The sequence below is a fragment of the Ictalurus furcatus genome, chromosome 26, assembly GCF_023375685.1.
Source record: "Ictalurus furcatus strain D&B chromosome 26, Billie_1.0, whole genome shotgun sequence".
Lineage (NCBI taxonomy): Eukaryota > Metazoa > Chordata > Actinopteri > Siluriformes > Ictaluridae > Ictalurus > Ictalurus furcatus.
Genome location: NC_071280.1, coordinates 2829917 through 2848008, shown reverse-complemented (window position 1 = coordinate 2848008; position 18092 = coordinate 2829917). Strand labels below are relative to the sequence as shown.

The 18092-nt window shown below is 39.1% G+C and overlaps 1 protein-coding gene across 1 annotated transcript; it reads left to right on the top strand.

Annotated features, from left to right (window-relative positions):
* Positions 1 to 5175: 5175 nt before the first annotated feature.
* Positions 5176 to 14073, top strand: LOC128601786 (interferon-induced GTP-binding protein Mx1-like). The gene is made up of 12 exons (XM_053615161.1): positions 5176 to 5493; positions 6617 to 6754; positions 7762 to 7913; positions 8055 to 8193; positions 8547 to 8745; positions 8963 to 9041; positions 9171 to 9293; positions 11230 to 11371; positions 11731 to 11889; positions 12110 to 12186; positions 12371 to 12628; positions 13203 to 14073. Exons 1-12 carry the CDS (start codon positions 5310 to 5312, stop codon positions 13413 to 13415), a joined length of 1863 nt encoding a protein of 620 aa, XP_053471136.1. The 5' UTR covers positions 5176 to 5309; the 3' UTR covers positions 13416 to 14073.
* Positions 14074 to 18092: the final 4019 nt, after the last annotated feature.

Sequence of the window (18092 nt, the reverse complement as noted above, 5' to 3'; positions counted from 1 at the left end):
GTGTGTGTGTTTGAAAGCTGCTCCAGCTCAGTGACTCTCATCTAAAGATCAATGAGCTCCTGCTCCAGTTGCTGGGATTTCATCTCCTCCTTCTTAAAACACATCTGAAAGCCTTTAAAGACAGATAATGGCTTTTCTTGCACCTCACGGTCCTCTGCACATGCAGACTCTCCTCATTGAATGAGCTATGCCCTATGCAATGTTGTTGTTGTTGTTGTTGTTGTTGTGCTTCTTCTTCTTCTTCTTCTTCTTCAGTTCACTGGCAGTTGGCAAACCAGCTTTGGTGCATTACTACCACCAAATGGATAGGAGTGTGGAACACTGAAAGGAGGTTAAAACAACAAAACAAAGGTAAAAACTCATTTAAAAACATATAATAAAATGAAGTGTCAAGAGAAATGGGACTGAGAAGTCAAAGGAAGGCAATTCTATTACTATATAACAGTATTGAAAAGCAAGTTAATACAGAGAGGATAGTCTATAATAAACGAAAAGAGGATACAATTAGTACTCATCTTAGAATAGAGTGTTCAGGTCTAAATCAGTCAATAATTATAGGAAAACATATGTATATACATATACAGTATCTCACAAAAGTGAGTACACCCCTCACATTTTTTAAAAATATTTGATTATATCTTTTCATGTGACAACACTGAAGAAATGACACTTTGCTACAATGTAAAGTAGTGAGCGTACAACTTGTGGAACAGTAAATTTGCTGTCCCCTCAAAATAACTCAACACACAGCCATTAATGTCTAAAACGCTGGCAACAAAAGTGAGTACACCCCTAAATGAAAATGTACAAATTGGGTCCAATTAGCCATTTTCTCTCCCCGCTGTCATGTGACTTGTTAGCGTTACAAGGTCTCAGGTGTGAATGGGGAGCAGATAATAAATAATCAAATATTTACAAAAATGTGAGGGGTGTACTCATTTTTGTGAGATACTGTATATATGTATACATATAAAATCTATATATATATTAATATATTTATATTTATTTAAAACAAAGAAGAAAAAAAATCCTGCAGCTTATTTTCATTATTACTATTTGCAATTAACATATAAGGTGTTATCAATCATGGCGGTACCTTCAGTGTAGTTAAACTGTAGTTTCTTTGGTTTTTTTAGCTACTTACATTTTAAATAATTTTCCTAACACTGTCCAAGATATTGTCCAACCATATCATATCAGAAGAAAACCATATCTTCTGATAGAACCATATGAGAAGAAAAATAATAGATATCACACTCAGGATCATTTAGCATTTGCTACATACTTCTGTAATCTAGAACACATGTTCATCAAAATTATCAATATTCTTCCAAAGAGTGGGATGATCTAATCTATTTCTTTTTATTTTTAATTCAAATGATTGTTCATATGTTCAAATGCACCTTTTTTCCCTACATTGGATCATATATTACTCATAATCACATGAGAATCATATACAATTTCTCATAAGGGAATTTCCTACTACCAATTTCAGAATTATAATCCGTGCCTTAGAGCGCATTACGAGGTACATAAACATTTTGCACGTTCTTGTTCCTTAGATTTAGAACTAGATTTTATCCAAATATGGAATTACAGTGTTCAGAGGTCTGTACAGAGTCAGACTCTAAGGGATCAAATGAGACACCTGACAGACCTTCCAGGGACACTGAAAAGGAATGACCGCCCATCACTTGCTATGGTGAACATAGGGTTGGGGATCTAAATGTATGTCCAGATATCTTTGAAAATGCGTTGTGACATAGTCAGATGTTAAAAGCACTAAATAACACTGAATTGAGACTGAGATGGAAAGATGAGTGGTTGGTCATGTTATTTGTTTCAACAGCTGTATCTTTATAATTTGTATCAGGAGAAATAAGTTATTATATCAGGTGTTAGCTCTGAGTTTAGCTTAGCGATAGCTCAGTTGTCCCAACAATTAACATGCCAATTAAATGCAATTAAAAGTCTTTTGTCGCTCTCCCCCCGCCCCATTCCCTTCACACCCAAATACCCACCATAACCGTTGTAATCTTTCAAATTTTGTGTCCAGCTACAACATCTGGAGTGGGTTTTCCCAGCAGATGTTTCAGTGGCTACATTTTTAATTCTTTGCCATTAATCGTGCAGGTATAGTGACACGAATTGCACCCGAGCTCAAGATGAAGAGGAGCAGACAGGAAGACATCTAGCAAGATACTGGAAAGATCAAGTACAAGGATTATGAGGAAGAGATTAAAGATTCAGCAGATGTGGAGAAAATGAGTCATGAGTCAGAAAAGGAGAGAACCCTTGTTGTGCATTTTATTATATAAAGACTGACCTGTTGGATAAAGGCACAGAGTATATGGTGGTGTCCATCATTAACAATGAGATCATTTACTTCAATAAAGGCTACATGATCATCAGGTGCAGGGGACAGCAGGAGATCAAGGACGGCGTATCTCTGTATGAAGATACTGAGATGGAAAATGACTTCTTTAAAGATCACCCACATTTCAAATTCACGTCTTTAAGCAAATTCCTTGAGGACTTTAAAGGTGCAGTATGTAGAATTTCACTTTTAATATATAGGTTAGGGTTAGCCAAGACAAGGGGTCATAATGATCATTAATCCAGGAAAATAAATAAACTGATTGAAATGAGTGTAAAATGGCCATGGTTTCCCATTGAAGCTTAGCAGGGTTGAGCCTGGCAAGTACCTGGATGGGAGACTTTCTGGGGAAAACTAAGATTGCTGCTGGAAGTGGTGTTAGTAAGGTCAGCAGGGGGCACTCACCCTGTGGTCTGTGTGGGGCCTAATGACCCAGTATAATGACGGGGTCACTATAATGTAGAAACAGCACTGTCTTTGATATGTTGAGACATTAAACCAAAGTTCTGACTCTCTGTGGTCATTAAAAATGCCAGGACACTTATCGTAAAAGAGTAGAGGTATAACCCCGGCATCCTGGTGAAATTCCCCACTGGCCTTTCTCTATCATGCCCCCTTAATAATCCCCAGCCCTGAATTGGCAACATCACTCCCTCTTCTCCACTAATAGCTGGTGTGGGGTGGGTGTTCTGGTGCACCATGGCTGCCGTCGCATCCATATCAAATATAACAAATCCAGATGAAGTTGGCTTCAATATCAATTGAAAATTCCATTAGCAACAATTAGTGCCAATACAATGCTGGATTATTATTTAGCAAACCTAATAGCTGGTGTGTGGCGGGTGTTCTGGTGCACTATGGCTGCCATTGCATCATCCCGGTGGATTCTGCACACTAGTGGTGATTCTTAAAGACGTGCATCATCCCGGTGGATTCTGCACACTAGTGGTCCCCCCCCCCCCACCATACTATGTAAAGCACAGTTTAAACTATACAGTTTGGTTGATATTTTTCACAGAACACTGTATGATGAAGGAAAATTCACCATTCCCAACCTAGCTGAGAAACTCATGCTTGAACTCATTCTTCACATTGAGGGAAAGATAGTTCTTTACTGAAGTCTCCAGATTGTGTGGTACACAAATGTCCTTGCTGGCAGTAAAATCCCTATGCGTAGTAAACTGTGCTAGTAGTATAATGTGGCTGTGTGTGGCTGTGTGTGGATGACTGAGGAGCAAATCCAGATGATGCCTCCTGCAGAACCAGAACAAAGGATCTACTTCCTGAATGACACGAGCTGTACGCAAAAATGAAGCAAATCTCAACAATGAGGTTCCTCAAAATTTTATTTAACATGGCCGTAGAAAGTCATTTATCTTTATTTAACAGGCACACCTAGCCTAGTGTTTCCTGGTAACTTTTATATCCAGAGTTTTCCCTGGGTAAAAATTTGTCTGCTGCACTACCTATACCATAAACTCGATATATTGCTGCAAAAATGACCTACTCTCTCTTTAAACAGACCACACAAAATGATTGGCATTTCCTGTTAACATTTCTTAAACTAGAATAAAGTTTACAGCAAGAAAAAATAAATGTTTGGGAAGAAACACAGATGAAACGGAAACAAAAAATGGTCTAGCTAATTCGTTCTTACTTGAAAACCTTTAATGCCCTCATCCCTTTCCTAGCTTTTGGTCGTCTCTGTTCCTCCTCTGGCACCACTTCATTTTTCTCACTTTCTTCAGGGAACAATTCTGTTTCAGTTTACATCTGTTTTAACTGTGTGTTATAACATTTGAAGCCTTCTAACTAATGTTGACATTGAGCTATGGTGTAAAGACATTTTTGCTGGACCACGAACACCAAATGAAAATATACTGTATAATAAACATGAAGCAAAGCTCTAGCACAATAATCATGCATGATTGATACTGCGTTCTAAATCACACGCTGCTATGAAACCCTAATTTAAAGGCGTAAGTTCCTACTTAGATTATTCTAGATAAAGAAGGTACCAATTGAACATTCCATTAGCAACAATTAGTGCCAATAAAATGATGAATTATTATTTAGCAAACCTGTAAATTGCGATCACAAATTAGGACGTTAAGCTTGAGCGTTAGGCCTGTTGTTCAATCGGACTCATGTCGAGATCATATGCCTGGCTATCCAGGTAACGCTCCAAAAGCAGTTTAATAATATAAAGGAAATCTGGTATATATATATATATATATATATATATATATATATATATATATATATATATATATATATATATATATATATATATATATATATATTTTAAAATGCAACCATGCTGACTTTACAGCTACCCACTAACAGCAACACCTGAAAAAAGGAGGTATTTATATGGATAAATTATATATTGATGGAAAATTACCCTTTAAAATGTAATGACTTTTTCCTGACATATTCTCTATTTAAGACATATCTTACCCCTTCCTATCCCACCTTTATATATATATATATACATATGTGTCTGCACACACACAGCCACTAAGTAGCAACAATACAAATACTTAAATACCCTGGAATGTCTTTGGTATCTAGTCTTTGGTTAAAAATGTCCTATGCCTTTTTCTTGAATCCACAATTCTAAGGTAAATTCAGCACAGTTATTGACCCACCTTTGAACTAGGGATATCTCAAGAGGTTTTCTGTATTGACTTTGACTCGTCTTGGCCTTATCTGCATTTGTACTTGTATTTGCATCAGTCTCGCTAAACATGGTCTGGATCCCAAGTGATTCGTTGGCGCTTTGCATGACAGGTGAAGCCACCTGGTGCATCAGTTTTACTTTTCCACGTAATTCAGAGGACACAGAGCTGTGTTAAACCGCACACTTAAAAAACAAACTTGTTATTAATTGTTGATCGACTTACTTTGCAGAGTTTCTCAGCTGTCAGAGATGAGCCTGAGTGAGCAGTATGACAAAAAGGTGCGTCCATACATCTACCTGATCGACTCTCTGCGCGTGTTCGGTGTGGAGAAGGACATCGCGCTTCCAGCCATCACCGTGATCGGAGACCAGAGCTCGGGGAAGAGCTCGGTGCTGGAGGCGCTGTCCGGAGTCGCTCTGCCCCGCGGGAGTGGTGAGACACCATGGGTCAACTTATTAATCATATGGGTTTTTACAAAAACATAAAATAAACAACAAAAATAATAATAATAATAATAATAATAATAATAATAATAATTATTATTATTATTATTATTGCTATTATTTTACATTTTTTATCCGATTATAATTATTAGTTTCATTTCATGCAAAGGGCATTCGAGTGCACTCATTTTACTGTTGCTCAAGATTAAATAACTTTAAATTAACATAAATAACTAAAACAAATGAATTAAAAAAGCACTGATAATTTCCTTTTTTGTCTAAATAAAAAAAAGTCAAATAATATTATAATTACACCCAACTTTTACCTGTAATGATGTTCAACTCTAATGTAATAATAATTTTATTAAAGTTATATTATTTAATAGAATGTGAAATATGTATGACATGTTATACTGCAAGTGGACTTTGCGTTGCATTTGAAATTTGCCAGACATTGTACATTCAGGTATCCGACAACGCGGTAATATGCGATCTGAATTTTCGTTTTTGCTTGAATTCTGTCGCAATTTACATGTCCAAAAGTATGAAACACAACTGCAAATCCAATTTGCGATTACTTTTGAAAATTGTCCACACAATAATTCCATATCTATGGAATTTACAAACCCAATCAAACCTAATTTACATACAGTAGTGCACATGCTCACAGGACCGATCGGACCACCTCAGGGACATCAACAGAGTCTTAACGGAGTCGAAACTTTAATACGGTTAAAGCTACGTTCACGTACGTGAAATTAGAATTTCAGGTTAAATCTATTTTGAACGCCCTTATTCATCTTCATTTTATTTTCACTCTCATAGCAAGTATCACTATCGAGTATTATGTGCACAGTTATGTTAGCCTAATGTAATGTTCATTACCAATAGAAACTTAATAGTCAATAGTAACATAGAGAGATATGTAATGATTGTAAAGTCTTTATATTTAACATTATTGATACTGAATCTTACAGAACACACAGTAAGTCGCTACGTGAATGTATCAGAACAGCTTCAAATGTTTAAAAAAATGAATAAATGTCCGAGAGAAGAGCATTCGACTTTTTTTTTTTTTTTTACGTTTGAATTATTTGCCGTTAATCACGCAGGTATCGTGACACGATGTCCACTCGAGCTCAAGATGAAGAAGAGCAGACAGAAGGACTTCTGGCATGGAAAGATCAAGTACAAGGACATTGTGAGAGACATTACAGATCCAGCAGATGTGGAGAGATCGATTAGAAAAGGTAACGATGTTGTGCTACACTGTTATATTATTTGTTATTCAATTGCGAATTTGTTTTTAGAGGATTTAAACCTAACATGGTGAACAAATTATATTATAGAATTCAGGCAATTTTACTGGGGTTATCTCATACAGTGTAGCAAGTAATAATCTGGAAAGACCTTTGTAATATCACAGTCTAAAACTGGATTTAAAGAGAAGCAAATTATTAAATGAATCACATGTTATTGAATCATACGTAAATGAATCACATGAAAATGAATCATATGAAAATTAATAAATAAATTAAAGACAACGATGGTGTGAATCATAGTCGTACAGCCCTATAAAGAAATTATTTTCAAGTCTCTGACATTTTAGACACAGTATGGCCAAATATTTGGTTTGTTTTCACTCCATCAGTGAATGTCATGCTGTCAAATCTTGGGATGTTTATTTATTATTATTATAATTATTATAATTATTATTAACCTTGCAAAAAAAGCAAGCAAATTTCAATGAGTACTTACCCAAGTCCTAAGCAGACTAATGTTGAATACAAGCTAGCTTTGCTACTTTTTTGACTTGTAATGAAGCTACACAAAGTCCTCTCTAATGCTGAAGAGGAGGTAAAAGCTATAGTCTGTAAAATTATTTTCCAAATAAAAACTTGAATAAAAATTAAATAAAAATGTGCGAGGGTGCACGGTAGCTTAGTGGTTAGCATGTTCACCTCATGCCCCCAGGGTCGGGGGTTTGATTCCCACCGTGGCCCTGTGTGTGCGGAATTTGCGTGTTCTCCTCATGCTGCAGCGGTTTCCTCCAGGTACTCCAGGTAGTGTATGAATTGGTGTGTGAATGTGAGTGTGCCCTGCGATGGATTGGCACCCTGTTCAGGGTGTACCACACCTTGTGCCTGATGCTCCCTGGGATAGGCTCCAGGTTTCCCCGTGACCCTGAAAAGGATAAAGCAATATAGAAGATTAATGGATGGATTATTACTGTCTCATGTGCATGTTCTTCTTTTAGCTCAGAATGAATTAGCTGGAGCCTTGGGCATGAGCGACGAGCTCATCAGCCTGGAGGTGACATCGACCAATGCTCCTGACCTCACGTTCATCGATCTGCCTGGTATTGTTCATGATCCAGTCGAAGGCCAACTGGAGGACATTGGAGAACAGGTCAATAAGTCCTTTTAAAGATTATTTAAATGGATCGTATTTGTTATGTGGTATACTGATTAAATATGACATTGTAAACTCTGATAAAATGTCAAATAAAGTTTTTTGAAATGTATCAGCACATGTCTGGCTTTCTTTCAGATTAAGAGCCTGATCAAAAAGTTCATCACAAAGCAAGACACCATTATCCTGGTGGTGGTGCCGTGTAACGTGGACATCAAAACTACTGAAACACTGAAGATGGCTCAGAAAATCAATCAAACTTGTGAAAGAACCCTCGGTCGGTATTTTTAATATATAGTGAATTGCAAAACTTGTGACTGTAACACTTCTGTTCTCTTTGAAGGGAAAAGTATAGCGATTTTATTCCCCTGCGCATATGTCAACGCACATGGTTACGTGCAGCTCTGTGCAGCTTAGCTCTCACTCTCGTGTAGCTCTAGTCTCGCCCCTCTTTATCCTTGCCACTGCTCACTGAACAGAACAAATTTCGCACAGGTCTGGATCTTTACCGCTCACCTTCCGCAGCTCTGCTTTCCATTCCTCTCGACCATGCCCAACACTTCCACAGTGATTCTTTAACACATGCACAAGATGGCTTCCAAAAACATTTTGCATGTGTGTTCATAACAGGCATTCTAACGAAGCCTGACCTGGTGGACAAAGGCAAGGAGGATGAGGTGGTGTCCGTCATCAACAACAAAATCATTTACCTCACTAAAGGCTACATGGTCGTCAGGTGCCGAGGACAGCAGGAGGTCGTGGACCGCATCTCTCTGTACGAAGCCATCAAGAAGGAGAAGGACTTCTTTATAGAACACCCACATTTCAGGTAGACATTTTGATCTCAGGGAAGATATGTCTTGAGAATTTTCTGGAATTTGCCGTTTTAAGTCTTTAAAGGCACAGTATGTTTAATTTCAATTTTAATATAAGAATATTAACCTTGTTAGCTAGTACAAGTGGTCCTAATCATATTAATCTACAAAAAAATGGATGTTATTCAAAAAAAACCCAGTGAGATGAATGTAAAAATGCGGTTTTCACAGGATGCCGTATAAAGAAGGAAAAGCCACCATTCCCAAGCTGGTTAAGAAACTCACACTCGAACTTGTCCTTCACATCGAGGTAAAGCTAGTTCTTTCCAGAAGCCTGAAGATCGTGTGGTACACAAATGTCCCTGCCCGTAGTAAAATCCTTTCTGGTAGTAAAATGTGACTGTGTGTGTGTGTGTGTGTGTGTGTGTGTGTGTTTTAGAAATCTCTGCCACAGCTGAAGGAGCAAATCCAGGTGATGTTGGCTGAAACTCAGACTAAACTGGATCGCTATAACTCGGAGCCTCCTACAGATCCAGAACAATGGATGGACTTCCTGACTGATGTAAGTTGTACACAAAAATGAAATAAAGACTAACAACAAAGGTCCTGAAACTTGGAAAAATGTCATTTAACACGGCCTTGGAAAGTCATTTCCTGGTTGTTGTTTCCTTGGTTACTAGAATATCCAGAGTTTTTCACCGTGCACTTGATGTACTGCTGCAAATATTACCTACTATACCCAGTGTTTAATTTGAGCAGCTCTGAAATGTATCGCACCTAAAAAGGCGAGAGCCTAAGAGAGCGAGCGGCAGCAGGTCGTTGTTGAAGCAGTTTGGAGATCAGAATGAAAGGAAATCATCTGGGTTACGCATGTAACTCTGTTCCCCGAGAAGGGAACGAGACGTTGCGTTTAGCATAACACTGTGGGAGCTCCCCTCGCGTGCGACCGGCATCTGAAGCTTATGTAAAATAATGCCTATTTATAGGCCTGCCATGATCAGGTGACGTGGCAATTAAGCGCGTCTCGTGAGATAAATATGGCACCTGTGAAACGCGCCATCAGCCTTATTATCTGAAGCGAAGATGCAATTCACAGGCCTGCCCTGGTATGACAAAGCTACACAACATCTCGTTCTCTTCTCAGGGAACAGGGTAACCCAGACGTTCCCTGTCAAAGGGAACTCGAAGTTGCATTTAGCATAACACTATGGGAACAAGAATACCCACTCCGTCACACCCTGCAGCACCACACACATTCTGAAAGGAAACCCTTTGGACAAAGTCTTTGCGGAGGTGACCGCCCTAGTCGTAGCGAGATCGTGCACCTCATAAGCAATAGAGATTGCTTCCACTATCCAATTAGAGATGTGGATAGCCCGTGAGGGACATGTCTGTCACTACCATGGGGCGGCTGTGGCGCAGGTGGTAGAGCGGGTTGTCCACTAATCGTAGGGTTGGGCGTTCGGTTCCCGGCCCGGATGACTCTGCATGCCGAAGTGTCCTTGGGCAAGACGCTGAACCCCAAGTTGCTCGATGGCAAGTTAGCACCTTGCGTGGCAGCTCTGCTGTGTGAATGGGTGAATGAGACACAGTGTAAAGCGCTTTGGATAAAAGCGCTATATAAGTGCGCCATTTACCATTTTACCATCTTGCACTATGGAGACACCCCTAGAGTGTGACAAAGGCTAGACACCAGGGACACTCAAATTCTCAGAGCATGTAGGCATCGCATTGTGACACTGATTACTCCAAAACCCCCAACTTCAACTAACTTAAATACTGCGCGAAGTGCGCAGCCACACGAGGGATTTAAATAACTAACACAATCAAACTAAAACATAGACACCTGGATTAACTTAAGACACACCCTCGACAACCAACCAATGCTTAAACAGGGAGTGAATCAAATCAAACAAATCGTGCGTGTCCATATATAAGAGTCTCGTGCACGCGCGCTCTGCAGCAGTCTTTGCGCTTCGATGCCGCAGCGCCATCTGCCGGCGGGAGCATAACACTGGTCTGTGCTGACTGCTGTGGTGAGCACACCTCTGAACCGGGGGTCGAGCTTTAAACTGGACCCGGTAACCCTTTTCTACGGTAGACAGAATGCCTATGGTAGGCTGAATGCCGCCATATGTTGAGCTCACTCAACAGGTCTGCTTGGTAGGCCTGCAACACTGGCATTGTCTGCAGTGACCCACATGCAAGACTACTACTGCATAGGCCTTGCCCACCAATGCCATGGTCGCCTTACACGGTGGCTTGGATGGCAAAACCGGCTGACGTTGAGCTGAAATCAGAAGATGTTCATAAACGATCTACAAAGGAGCAGGGGTCTCCAATCTTATCTGCAAAGGGCCGGTGTGGGTACAGGTTTATATTCCAACCAAGCAGGAGCCACACTTCACTAAAATGCTACCGTATTACACTGAGCGCATTTGAGTTTTTATTCTTTTTTAAAAAATCTATCTGAATACAGGCCTTTGTTTGTTTATTAGAAAATAACAGCATTCACTCAGGATGCCATCAACCTAACAATTGGAGAGGAGATGAAGAGCGTGCCACATGTCAACATCTTCTCCAGTCTGAGGAGACAGTTTAATGACTGGAACACGGATCTAGACGAATCAGGAAAGACATGTGAGTGACATGCGGTGTGATGATATATCTCTGTGTCTGTATATCAAGGGCGTTACAGATGTTGGGTACATGAAATATTGCAATAAAAAAAAATGTGTATGACTTTGCACATTTGAAAACCTGAAGCTAGTCAGCAATGTAAGAAACTGTACATGTACATATTTATAAGTCATAAGTGAAGAATAATGAAGCCATATCTTCTGTTAAAAGTCTGTTAAAAGTGTTCTTGTACAGTATGAGTGTCCACTCTTATTTTACAAAGACATGAGTGGGGATGGGATGTAGGATGGACCACATTGAAGGTTGTGTCGTTTACCTTTACCCTGAACCTTTACTTTGATGGGGGAGGGGATTTTCAGTTAACCAAGGAATTGAGAAGAGACTGAAGGAGTACGAAAAAAACTACAGAGGCAGAGAACTCCCAGGATTCATCAACTACAAGACCTTTGAGATTATACTGAAGGACCAGATCAAACAGCTGGAGAAACCTGCCATCAGGAGAATGAAGGCAATCTCAGGTATATGGCATATATGAACTCATATATGAATGTATGAATAAATGTACGGAGCAATTTCGCAGCCTTTTCTGTCTGTGCATGTAAGGTAATAAATAATGGGAAAACATCATGACTTACTACTACTACATCATATTTCCACAGATTCCACATAAATTTCTCTTCCATATACTGGCTTGCCTTTTGTGTGTACCGGATTTATTTATGTATTTATTTATTTTAGATTTCATTAGGAACGAGTTCATCAAGCTGGCTCAATCCAACTTTCGGGACTTCCCGAATCTCCTCAAAATGACAAAAGTAGGTCCTCATATGTACACAAACTTTACAGACACTTTTGAAACTCTGCCTACATTTGCTGGACCATGAACACTAAATGACAATATATGATAAACATGAACCGAAAGGTCTAGCACAAGAAGCATCCTGTCAGGGAATATCATGTTCAAGCATGTCATGGTGAGATGGTCCTTTGTTCTTCCAGACCAAGATCGAGAACATAAAGCAGCTGAAGGAGTCCGAGGCTGAATTGATGCTGAAGACTCAGTTTAAGATGGAGCTGATGATCTATACTCAGGATAGTGTCTACACTAACACTCTGAACATGCGGAATCGCACGGAGGAAGAAGAAGAGGGACAATCTCATGGTGTGGCTTGCCCTCCTTCCAATAGTTTGTACAATTACTTAGACACTAAAGCCACCCTGGAGGAACTGACGCACCACCTCAAGTCTTACTACAGCGTAAGTGGTTATTATCAACTGTTCATTTCCTGATATTTCTGATTATTTGCAATGTTATCATGTTCAACAACAGTAAGAGGGCATAACCATGATGGATGCTCTCTGAAACCCTCAATTAAAGGTGTAGTACCTGCTTTTATTCATGAAAAGATTATTCTAATTCATGAACATATAATGTGAACACTCCTTTAGCCATAGCACACCCACTTATTCCTGGGTATGGACTTTGTTGAGAGGAGTTGGAGTTCTCTTGTCATTTGCCCTTGGACTTAGAGATGGCTTTTCTCACATACACATTCACTGCAGCACAATGAAATTCTTTTCTTTGCATATGCCAGGTTGTTAGTAAGCTAGGACCAGACATGAGCAGATAGGGGCTTAAGGGCTTTGCTCAAGGGCCCAACGGTGTTAGCTTGGCAGCGCTCAAATATTATTTGAGACAGACTCTATTACTTGTTGCTTTCTTTAGCCTTATCGCTCCAGTTCAAAAAATGAAATGTCTAACACAACATGCATGCCTTATCTTGACTGACTCTGTTTGGGGTAAATTTTTCTAAATTGAATATGTGTTTAGATTGCCAGTAAGCGTCTGGCTGACCAGGTGCCGCTGGTGATCAAGTACATGGTGCTTCAGGAGTCAGCGGCGCAGCTGCAGAGAGAAATGCTACAGCTCATAAAGAACTATAACATTAATGATCTGCTGGAAGAAGATTATGTCACCAACAAAGACCTAAAAAGCCGTCAGAAACATCTGAAGGAGGCCCTCGTCAAACTGGTCTTGCTTTAAATTTCAAATTTATAGTCAATTGTGGTTTAGGGAAAAATGTATAACTTTCGATCACTTTAGGAAATGCAGATAGTAATGATAATAATAATTGATATATTTACTTTTAGATGATTAGTTCATGTAGCTACTTAAAATCTTTATGTTTTTTGTTTGTTGCACAATATTCAAAGAAACGTAATCAAAATTTCTGTTAATGTGATTTCTTACTCTGCTGTGTTGAGTCTGTGACAAAATTATCCTAGATATAGTTGTTTTTGTTTTGGGACTGATTTCTGTTTCTTATACTTGCTGGGAGAATGATTTTATTATTTCTTTTTCACTTGGATTGATAATGATTAATTAGGAATAAACATTCATAAAATCTAGTTTGGACATCACTGGAAGTTTTACTTGTTTTTCTGTCTTGATACCATACATATTATGGTCTAAGGGTGGTGATATATTAAACATACCATGTCAGGATTGTGTACGTGGAGTTTGCATGTTCTCCCTGTGCTTTGAGAGTTTCTTCCGGGTTCTACAGCATCCTCGTCCAGTCGAAAGACATACACTGTAGGCTGATTGCCATCTATAAAATATGTGTCCATAGTATGTCAATGTGTGTTGCAACCCCATCCAAAGTGTCCCCTTCCTTGTGCCCAAAGTCCACTGGGATATACTCCAGGCTCCCTGCAAGCCCATCTTTGCTCTACTTGGTGTCATATTATGTCACAATACAACTCTACAGAAGTGACAATTAAGCATGATCAGAGATCAAACATTACAGTAAAGTAAATGTTGCCTGAAAATGAAAAAGTCCTTTATATAGCCTACACTAACTACCTCGATATTATATTTATTATATATTCTTATTTGGATGCTTTGTGCATTGATTTCAATTTTATGATCAATTTAATACTCACTGATTCCACTAACGTTCAATTAAACACAATCAACGGCCAACAGCGCCATCTAGTGTTTAATAGAGCCAGTGATTTTTGTGTAATATGTTCAACAATAATCATTTATCAGCTCAGTTACTCTCCTTTGAAGATCAGTGATCTCCTACTCCAGTTGCTGGGATTTCATATCCTCCTCTTTAAAATACATTTGAAAGCTTTTAAAGGCAGATAATGGCTTTTCTTGAGCTTCACGATCCTCTGCACGTGCGGATTCTTATCATTGAATGCTATGAGACGTTGTTGTTGTTGTTGTTGTTGTTGTTCTTCTTCTACTTTTGGTTTTAATGGCGGTTGGCAAACCAGCTTAAGATGCCTTACCGCCACCAACTGGACAGGAGTGTGGAGCACAGAAAGGAGGTAAAAACATCCATCCATCCATCCATCCATCCATCCATCTTCTACCACTTACTCCTTTTGAGGGTCACGGGGGAACCTGGAGCCTATCCCAGGGAGCATCGGGCACAAGGCGGGGTACAGTCCACAATCACATACACACTCACTACGGACACTTTAGACACACCAATCAGCCTACCACACATGTCTTTGGACTGGGGGAGGAAACCCCGGCAGCACGGGGAGAACATGCAAACCCTGGAGGTGTGAGGCGAACGTGCTAACCACTAGCATTCAAAGGAAGGCAACTGTACAGTATTGAAAAGCTATATATATATATATATATATATATATATATATATATATATATATATATATATATATATATATATATATATATATGATGCATGATTAGTATGCAGTATGATCAGTATGCAGTATTCCAGCATGATAACGACCCCAAACACACCTCCAAGACGACCACTGCCTTGCTAAAGAAGCTGAGGGTAAAGGTGATGGACTGGCCAAGCATGTCTCCAGACCTAAACCCTATTGAGCATCTGTGGGGCATCCTCAAACAGAAGGTGGAGGAGCACAAAGTCTCTAACATCCACCAGCTCCGTGATGTCATCATGGAGGAGTGGAAGAGGACTCCACTGGCAACCTGTGAAGCTCTGGTGAGCTCCATGCCCAAGAGGGTTAAGGCAGTGCTGGAAAATAATGGTGGCCACACAAAATATTGACACTTTGGGCCCAATTTGGACATTTTCACTTAGGGGTGCATTCACTTTTGTTGCCAGCAGTTTAGACATTAATGGCTGTGTGTTGAGTTATTTTGAGGGGACAGCAAATTTACACTGTTAGACAAGCTGTACACTCACTACTTTACATTGTAGCAAAGTGTCATTTCTTCAGTGTTGTCACATGAAAAGATATAATCAAATATTTACAAAAATGTGAGAGGTGTACTCACTTTTGTGAGATACAGTATATCCCATATAAGGTGTGATAGGAAGAGGTAAGATATGTCTTAAAGAGAGAATATGTCAGGAAAAAGTCATTACGTTTTAAAGGGTAATTTTCCATCAATATATAATTTATCCATATAAATACCTCCTTTTTTCAGGTGTTGCTTTTAGTGGGTAGCTGTAAAGTCAGCATGGTTGCATTTAAAAAAAAATGTATACCAAATTTCCTTTATATTATTAAACTGCTTTTGGAGCATTACCTGGGTAGCCAGGCATATGATCTCAACATGATTCCGATTGAACAACAGGCCTAACGCTAAAGCTTAATGTCCTTATTTGCGATCGCAATTTACAGGGTTGCTAAATAATAATTCATCATTTTATTCTCACTAACTGTTGCTAATGGAATGTTCAGTTGATACATTCTTTATCTAGAATAATCTGCCAAAAATCAAAGTATGTACTTATGCACAAAATTAAAACAGATGTAAAATAAAGCAGAATTGTTCCCTGCTCTACAGCATTTTTCATTAAGAAAATGAGAAAAATTAAGTAGTGCCAGAGGAGGAACAAAGATGGCCAGAAGCTAGGAAAGGGATGGTTTTTGTACACTTACAGATCATATTTGGGTAATATTTGGTTAAAAGTGGTGAGTGTGTACTCACTCACTACAAAGTACTCACTGATTAAACATGCTACATAATGCTGGGAAAATGCCATGAATGAGAAGTTTTATAGCATACAATGTGTAGGTTTTTTTTGTTGTTGTTGTTTTTTCCATTGTCAGTGGTATGTTAAAGGTGCAATGGACGATTTTTTCCCCTTACTAATATTGTGAATAAGATGGAAAATATGAAGAATGTGATGACACACACACACACACACACACACACACACACACAATGGTTTAAGCTGTGACTTTTTCATTTTCTGGCAATATTTACTTTACTGTAAGGTTTGATCTCTGATCATGCTTCATTGTCACTTCTGTAGAGTTTTATTGTGACATAATATGACAACAAGTAGAGCAAAGATGGGGTTGTGGGGAGCCTGGAGCGCATCCCAGGGGACTTTGGGCACAAGGCACGGGAAACCTTGTAGGGGGTTCCAATACACATTCACATACTATGGACACATATTTTAGAGATAGCAATCAGCCTACAGTGCATGTCTTTGGTCTGGAGGAGGACGCTTTAGTACCCGGAGGAAACTCTCGAAGCACGGGGAGAACATGCAAACTCCACGTACACAATCCTGACATGGTATGTTTAATATATCACCACCCTTAGAGCATAATGTGTGTGGGATTAAGACAGAAACACAAGTAAAACTTCCAATGATGTCCAAACTAGATTTTGTTAAAGTTTATTACTAATTAATCATTATCAATCCAAGTGAAAAAGAAATAATAAAATCATTCTCCCAGCAAGTATAAGAAACAGAAATCAGTCCCAAAACAAAAACAACTATATCTAGGATAATTTTGTCACAGACTCAACACAACAGAGTAAGAAATCACATTAACAGATATTTTGATTACGTTTCTTTAAATATTGTGCAACAAACAAAAAACGTAAAACATTTTAAGTAGCTATATGAACTAATCATCTAAAAGTAAATATATCAGTTATTATTATCATTACTATCTGCATTTCCTAAAGTGATTGAAAGTTATATATTTTTCCCCAAACCATAATTTACTTTAAATTTGAAATTTAAAGCAAGACCAGTTTGACGAGGGCCTCCGTCAGACGTTTCTGGCGGCTTTTTAGGTTGTTGCGTTTGATGTTGATCTCATAATCTTCTTCCAACAGATCATTAATGTTATAGTTCTTCATGAGCTGTCGCATTTCTCTCTGCAGCTGCGCCGCTGACTCCTGAAGCACCTTGTACTTGATCACCAGCGGCACCTGGTCAGCCAGACGCTTACTCGCAATCTAAACACATATTCAATTTAGAAAAATTTACCCCAAACAGAGTCAGTCAAGATAAGGCATGCATGTTGTGTTAGACATATCATTTTTTGAACTGGAGGGATAAGGCTAAAGAAAGCAACAAGTAATAGAGTCTGTCTCAAATAATATTGTAGTCAAGACTGTCCAATTCCAAGACCAGGGCCAGCCGAGGTCGAGTCATGACAGAGTTTTTAGGGGGAGGATCAGTAGTCCAGGCCAAGCCAAGATTGAGTTCAAAAGAAAGGAAAGCCACATCAATTCGAGACTGAAAACCATCAAATCCTTTTCGAGGCCACGTCTTAACTTCAACTAGTGGGCTTCATTTGTGCATTGCGCCAGTGATTAGGCTGTTTTCTAAAATAAGGTATTACTTGGCTCAACGGTTAAGGCTCTGGGTTATTGATCAGAAAGCCAAGGGTTCAATCCCCAGCGCTGCCAAGCTGCTACTGTTGGGCCCTTGAACAAGGCCCTTAAGAACCT

What these genes read in the sequence shown, in the direction of transcription:
- LOC128601786 (XM_053615161.1), top strand. Translation starts at nt 5,310, where the DNA reads ATGAGCCTGAGTGAGCAGTATGACAAAAAGGTGCGTCCATACATCTAC. An exon ending in AGACGAATCAGGAAAGACAT is followed by an intron (nt 11,372 to 11,730) that starts GTGAGTGACATG and finishes GGGGATTTTCAG; the next exon opens with TTAACCAAGGAATTGAGAAG. An exon ending in GAGAATGAAGGCAATCTCAG is followed by an intron (nt 11,890 to 12,109) that starts GTATATGGCATA and finishes TATTTATTTTAG; the next exon opens with ATTTCATTAGGAACGAGTTC.